Source organism: Sardina pilchardus, chromosome 7, assembly GCF_963854185.1.
Source record: "Sardina pilchardus chromosome 7, fSarPil1.1, whole genome shotgun sequence".
NCBI classification, from domain to species: Eukaryota; Metazoa; Chordata; class Actinopteri; order Clupeiformes; family Clupeidae; genus Sardina; species Sardina pilchardus.
In genome coordinates this window covers 6,426,996-6,434,021 of record NC_085000.1, presented here as the reverse complement: position 1 = coordinate 6,434,021, position 7,026 = coordinate 6,426,996, and the positions used below count along the sequence as shown (strand labels likewise).

General features: G+C 44.8%; 1 protein-coding gene across 1 annotated transcript; it reads left to right on the top strand.

Annotated features, from left to right (window-relative positions):
* The first annotated feature begins 375 nt into the window (after positions 1 to 375).
* tprg1l (tumor protein p63 regulated 1-like) lies at positions 376 to 6,928 on the top strand. Its single transcript, XM_062540513.1, has 6 exons — positions 376 to 783; positions 1,188 to 1,279; positions 1,702 to 1,752; positions 1,891 to 2,016; positions 3,701 to 3,854; positions 4,228 to 6,928. Exons 1-6 carry the CDS (start codon positions 550 to 552, stop codon positions 4,420 to 4,422), a joined length of 852 nt encoding a protein of 283 aa, XP_062396497.1. The 5' UTR covers positions 376 to 549; the 3' UTR covers positions 4,423 to 6,928.
* The last annotated feature ends 98 nt before the right edge of the window (positions 6,929 to 7,026 follow it).

Sequence of the window (7,026 nt, the reverse complement as noted above, 5' to 3'; positions counted from 1 at the left end):
ACTGGAATAACGGGAGAACGACATGCCGTATCAAAAAGCTGTATACAAGCCACCATCCTCGCATCAGGACCCACGCGTGAGAAGTGGAACGGCGTCTCTAGCTCTAAATCCCTAGGACAAGATAGGGAGACAAAAGTTGGACTTGAGATAAATAAGTATATGAAACGCACGGATAACAATAGTGTGCTTTTGCAAGCACACTAATAATCTGAGCAAAAACAATAGGGCCTTGCACCTACGGTGCAGCCACTTTCAGTGGCCGCACCTCGGTGCTCGGGCCCTAATTAACGCGTTTGTATCAGAGCACGCTGTCTCTTTAAGGCAGGAAATAATAAGGGAAGTGATACCAAGACCACCGTGTAGTTCCCTCCCATCACAGCGCGGAGAGAAAATAACATCAACATCCTTTTTAACAGCGTGACGGACAGGCCAAGCCTCTGCGAATGTGACCGTGATGTTATTACTTCTTCGAGTACTGTAACGCAGTACGCTTCATCTGTTTCCTATTGGTAAATCACCTAAGGATCACCTGGGGTTACATTGAATGAGATGCTTCAGCTGAATGACTCGGTGGAGCCGGAGAGCCCCGGTGCTGCGGTACTCCACGCCATCGACGGTGAGGTTGAGGATGGGGTGGAGGTAGCCTTCACGCCGCCAGGGGCCGTAGCTAGCCGGGGTTTTGGTTCAGCTGTCGCCTGCTGCTCCCCTTTGCAAACACTTAAGCCTTTCCATGTTCACAACCCAACGATGCAAGCGAAAGTCAAAGATTACTTCGTGTTCAGGGTGAGTATTTTGATGATTGTATTTGCGTAAGATAGGCTACTTAAGCAATGATACTGCTGTAGAGATGTTCTCGATTGCAGAGTTGCAGTCTTGAAACGGAAGCACTGTAGCAAGGGAGTTGACCCCCTGATTTTTCATCAGTTACAAAGTAGCTTATTTGCATAATGTTTACAGTAGCCTACCATATCATGTATGAAAACTGGTCGCGTAAAGATAACCTCGGCGGCCCAGGTTATATAGAAGTAGTCGAGGAGTTGATATCAGTAGCCTTAATAAGATCACGGCATTTTACTGTAGATTATTGATAATCCTTTATTACGGACTGGCCCATTTCTTGCATGTTAATTACCATTGCAATTACATCTGAATAATCCCTCTCCTCGCTCAATTATCTCCCTATCCAGCCGGGGACCATCGAGCAGGCGGTGAACGACATCCGGACGGTGGCCTTACCATCGGAAGACGGGGAAGTGCTCAGCGTTTGGCTGCTAGCAGAGTGAGTGAAGGGTCAGCACAGCTGATAGCGCTTGCTCTGGCCTGACTTGGCCCTTTGTCTGCATTGTATTAGGGCTTCATGATGACAACGCATTTGTGGGAAAGGATATTTTATAATAGATTACATCAATAGAGTCATAGACGTGATAATGTTATAGCAACAGTGATTCAAATATTTCCTTCACCTCTATGTTTTCCAATCATTCACCGCTTACAACAGGGCTACAGGCCATTTATGCCTAATTCATTTCAAGTAGGCCTAGTCAGTCTGCTGTAGGTGCCATTAAAAGAAGACTTAAATAATTGATTGATTCCATCATTAGATCATTAGAAAAGTTGGCAGAACAAAAAATACTGCACCACCACTGAGGTTATGATTTATTTGAGTGGACTAATTTGACACGCCCATTTTTCTCTCTGTAGAATTGACCATTGGAACAATGAAAAGGAGAGGCTTGTGCTTATCACTGAAAGGTAAGATAAGCTGATAATTACACTGTCCTTAATTCCTCATAAAGCTAAGTTTGATCTGTTGACAAATGGCACTTTCTCTTTTGCAAGATGGCACGTTAAGTGAATTCGATGGATTTAATTGTTGTGTGACTGCTGCAGGTCTTTGCTGGTGTGCAAGTACGACTTCATCAACCTGCTCTGCCAGCAGGTGGTCCGAATCTCTCTCAATGCGGTGGACACCATCTCTGTGGGCGAGTTTGAGTTTCCCCCCAAATCACTCAACAAGTAAGACCCCCGCCCTCCTTATACATTACCGATATACAGTGCCTATAGAAAGTCATCATACCCTTTTGAAATAGTTACTTTTTTTGTCTTACAGCCTGAAATCAAAACCCATTTTAAAAAAAATCTTTTCCAGTTTTATTAACAAATTTAGCTGTACAACATCAAAATAATGAAAAAAAAGTAAACAGTTCTGAAAATTAATAAAAAAATGAAAAACTAGAATAACAGGGTTGGAAAAGTCATCATACCCCTGACTTAATACTTTGTAAAGCTTCCTTTTGCTTTCATTACAGCCATTAATCTGTTTGGATATGTCTCTATTATAGCTTTGCACACCTAGATAGGGGAATATTTGCCCAATTTTCCGTAAAGAAATGTAAAAATTTAGTCAAATTCTATAGGGAATGGCGATGGACTGCTCTCTTCAAGTCAATCCACATATTTTCTATAGGATTTAAGTCAGGGCTCTGACTTTGCCACTCAAGGATATTCACCATCCTATCCTTAAGCCACTGCTTTGTTCTTTTGGCAGTATGTTTAGGATTATTGTCGTGTTGGAAGGCGAATGACCTCCCCATCCTCAGCTGTCTAGGAGAGGGACGCAGGTTTTCCTTAAGAATGTGGGTGTACTTGGCAGCATCCATTTTCCCTTCTATCCTGACCAATTGCCCAGTTCCCGCTGAAAAGAAACATCCCCACAACATAATGTTGCCCCCACCATGCTTCACACTAGGTATGGTGTGTTTTGGGTGGTGTACTGTGTTGGTTTTCGCCAAACATTGCGCTTGGAGTTCAGTGCAAAAACACATCTGGAATATTCTGCTACCATGTGGAAAAAGCTTATATGGTCAGATGAGACTAAGATCGAACTTTTTGGAGACTAAGATTGAAGTTTTTGGACTGAGCTCCAGGCGCTAACCAAACACAGTATACACACCCAAACACACCCAAAACACACCATACCTACTTTGAAGCATGGTGGGGGCAACATTATGTTTTGGGGATGTTTCTCTTCAGCGGGGACTGGGCAATTGGTCAGGATAGAAGGGAAAACGGATGCTGCCAAGTACACCAAAATTCTTGAGGAAAACCTGCGTCCCTCTCCTAAACAGCTGAGGATGGGGAGGTCATTCGCCTTCCAACACGACAAAAATCCTAAACATACTGCCAAAAGAACAAAGCAGTGGCTTAAGGATAGGATGGTGAATATCCTTGAGTGGCAAAGTCAGAGCCCTGACTTAAATCCTATAGAAAATATGTGGATTGACTTGAAGAGAGCAGTCCATCGCCATTCCCTACAGAATTTGACTAAATTTTAACAATTCTGCACGGAACCCTGTTATTCTAGTTTTTAATTTTTTATTAATTTTCAGAACTGTTGACTTTTGTTTCATTATTTTGATGTTGTACAGCTACATTTGTAAATAAAACTGGAAAAGATTTTTTTAAAAATGGGTTTTGATTTTAGGCTGTAAGACAAAAAAAGGAACTATTTCAAAAGGGTATGATAACTTTCTATAGGCACTGTAAACTAAGTCAGCACTGGGATCACAGGAGTACTCTCTGGCTCAGTTATTGACTGACATGCGTGAGTATTGAGTTAATTTGCATCTTTCATATTTGGTTTGTTTGTTTATGTGTTTGTGTGTCTCTCTCTTTTGTGTGTGTGTGTGTGTGTGTGTAGGAGAGAGGGCATTGGTGTGCGTGTGCAGTGGGACAAGCGTCCACGTCCCTCCTTTGTGAACCGGTGGAACCCCTGGTCTACTGACGTGCCCTACTCCACCTTCTCTGAGCACACCATGGCCCGCGCAGACGAGAAAGTCGCCTCACTCTGCCAGGTAGGCACTCTCTCTGTCTTGCGCACACACGCACACACCATTTCTTTCTGCCAGGTAGACTCACTCTCTCTCTCTCACACACACACACACCATCTCATTCTGCCAGCATGGCTGATAGACAGGAACTTATCTGTGCCTGAAATGATCAAATACATTCAAAGACAATATAGAGAATAGCCTTTTTTTGACATCATACATGGCCGAGCTCAAGCCTGAATTCAGGCACCACGCCTGAACTCTATCAGGCCTGTGCCAGGTAGGCTCTCTCTCTCTTACGTACACACACACACACACACACACACAAACACACACGGAGAGAGAGAGAGAGCCTCCGTCATGTCTCACGTGTGCCGTATCTCTGTGCCGTTCTCAGCTGGAGAACTTCAAGACTCAGCTGATCCAGGCAGTGAAGAAGGCCCATAAGGAGCATCCCATCCCGGGCCGCTCCAACGGGGTGCTGCTGCTGGAGCGCCCCCTAGTGATCGAGACCTACCTGGGCATCATGTCCTTCATCAATAACGAGGCCAAGCTGGGCTACTCCATGACCCGCGGCAAGATCGGCTTCTGAGTGACGCCCCTCTTCCAGCCCCGAAACCCCCTCCTCCAGCCCCAGCTCCCGAAGCCTGGCCTTCTCTTAAGGCTTCTGGGCTTTTGTTTGTTTTGTTGGTTTGTTTCTGTTGTCACTGTTGTTTACTTTTGTTAAATCTGCTTAGCGCAACTTTTTTTGTTGTTGTTTTCCTGCTGCACTGCCTTTGCTGATTGGCTGTTTGACGTGCGTGGTAGAGGGTGTTTTTTTGATTGGGTGTCTCAGGCTTTGGTTGCTGCTCCAGGATCAGCTGTCTGCCTCTCAACGTGGCTGGTGAGGCCACGAAAGGAAAGGCCAAAGGTGAGACAGGCAGACTGTTCCCAGAGCAGTGATTGCGGTGTGATGCTTCATGAATGCGCGCCCCCTCATTCAAACACGCTGAAAAACCACCAGGCCATTGTTTGTGTTTCTTTTCGGCCGATCTCCAAAGGGCCTAGGAATGTCCCTGCAAACACACACAAATCTCCAGACACACACACACACACACACACACACACACACACACCACCTGTGACTTAGTTACGCTGAAAAGTGTAGCTCAGGGAGTCCGCCAATCAATACTCACCAATGCCACAGAGCCAGTCCCCTCTGTCATCATTACTGGGGTCCATGCCATTCTAACCTTCCACTGTTGCCATGGGACTGGTGAATGCTTTTGAGCAAGTTAGCTGTGAGCCTTGTTCTTTTGATGTGTGTGTTTATGAACATCGCAGTGTCTTCTGCATGTCTGCCGGACAAAATCTTTGGAATGACAAACCATGACTGATGCTGCTTTAACACATAGGTCGTAGCCTTTTCCATAAATAGCAACTCGAGCTCGAGTCTGAGACTTCCCCAGTGCCAGTTCCGTTGCATGACTGGTGTGTTTGTGTCCGCATTTGGAAGCGCTCCGAATCTGCCGTGGGGGTTATGGGAAGCGTCTTGCCCAAGGCTGTGCCTCTCCGCTGGGAGAGCAGACTCCCGAGCTTCCCCTGCCTCCTCCATCAAGTTAAATGTGGCCCTTGTTCGACGTCTGAGAGCGGCTATGTTTGTTTGTGTTGTTCCCCCTTCTGCCGTGGCTCCAGGATACGATCAGAAAGGACACAAACACATCAACTGAATGCATATGTGTGTGTGTGCTTAATGTGTGCAGGGTTTCCTAAGGACAGTGGGGAAGGGGTCGTGGCCATTACAGGCTGATGGAGATATCAAGTAACAATGATAATGTGTTAGGCTCGGACTGAGATCCCTTTCTCTTGGCTAGGGTGTGGGAAACGCGATGAATGGTGCATAACGAAACTGATAAATGTTCCGATGTGTTTCAGTAGAGGATTTCATACTCTCAGTTGGCCTATGGATACTTCACCAGATATTTTGCCCTTACTGGTTTCCTGTAAATGCAGGCCCAGATATTTAAGCCTAAAGGTTGATATCCTTTGTTGTGAGAGGTTTTTTAAATCTTGTTGACTTTCTTACTAAGGTGAATGCTTTACAGTAGTAATATGTCAAGGTGTGTAAGGTTTTGTTAGCTGCCATTGTAAACAGACAGTGCACGTCACTAAGGCCTTAGGATCCAGGTTCATCTTGCAGCCTGTAGCTGCCTGAAACTAGACATTTGGGAGTTTGGTTTAATTACCCTTTTACCCGTTTTATTCACTGTCATCACTGAGAATAATGTATGCCCTAGTTGAGACAAAGCTCAGCTGTTAATTAGGGGTGTGAAATGGCTTTGTGTGTGTGTGAATGTGTTCCCCTCACTGATTCTCTGATCACTGTTTATCCTTTAACCATGAGTAGACTGGTCTTTGCTGTGACCTGTGATTAGAGGGTTGTGAATAATTTTAATCTCAGCATTAAATCTTCAGATGAATTAAAGGGCACCAAACTGCCATTTTCCTCCCCTTTTAAGTTCTTCCCTTTAGGCCAGTGTATGAGTTTCCAGATTGAGGTAACATATATGAAATGGAATCACCTGACCAGTAGATACGGGTTCTAGCAGAAGACTCCTCCTGCTTCTCACGCACTCTATGCATCGTACTGCCATGGCGACAGCGGTACTCCAAACACCACTGCTAGTCTCTCTCTAGTATTCCCCCTTTCCGTTGGCATGGCTACAGGACACTGACTCATTTCCCCCTCCACACACACGGCACACGCACACACCTGCTTTTTTTGCCCAGTTAAAGGTGAGTTGGCGTAGCCAAATGTCTCGCATGCCGTCCCTGCATGATCTCCACGCTGGTGGGTTCAAATCCCCGCCCTCCTCTAGGAGTAGCTTTAACCGTAATGCAATGTTCTTATCTCTGTTACACTTCAGCACTTTTATTCAAGCTGGTGAACATTTAGGTTTGGCATTTTAATGTGTGGACTGTAATTTGCTTTAACAAATGATTTCAACCATTGTGTTCATGTGAAGTTATTTTAGTGCTATAATTTATTTGCCTTTGTATGATTTCAATTGTAGCCTAACTGTGATGTAAGTGGATTAAAATGGCCAAATTGTTCTTAATATATTGTTGTGCAGTCCAATCCTTTACGTTTATCTTTGACATGGCAAATATTTTATGTATGGTTGTTGGAACTTGCAATATGGGTTATTATGGAAAC

Coding starts and splice junctions, on each gene's coding strand:
- tprg1l (XM_062540513.1), top strand. CDS start 550: ATGCTTCAGCTGAATGACTCGGTGGAGCCGGAGAGCCCCGGTGCTGCG. Junction 784..1,187: donor AAGATTACTTCGTGTTCAGG/GTGAGTATTTTG, acceptor CTCCCTATCCAG/CCGGGGACCATCGAGCAGGC. Junction 1,280..1,701: donor AGCGTTTGGCTGCTAGCAGA/GTGAGTGAAGGG, acceptor TTCTCTCTGTAG/AATTGACCATTGGAACAATG.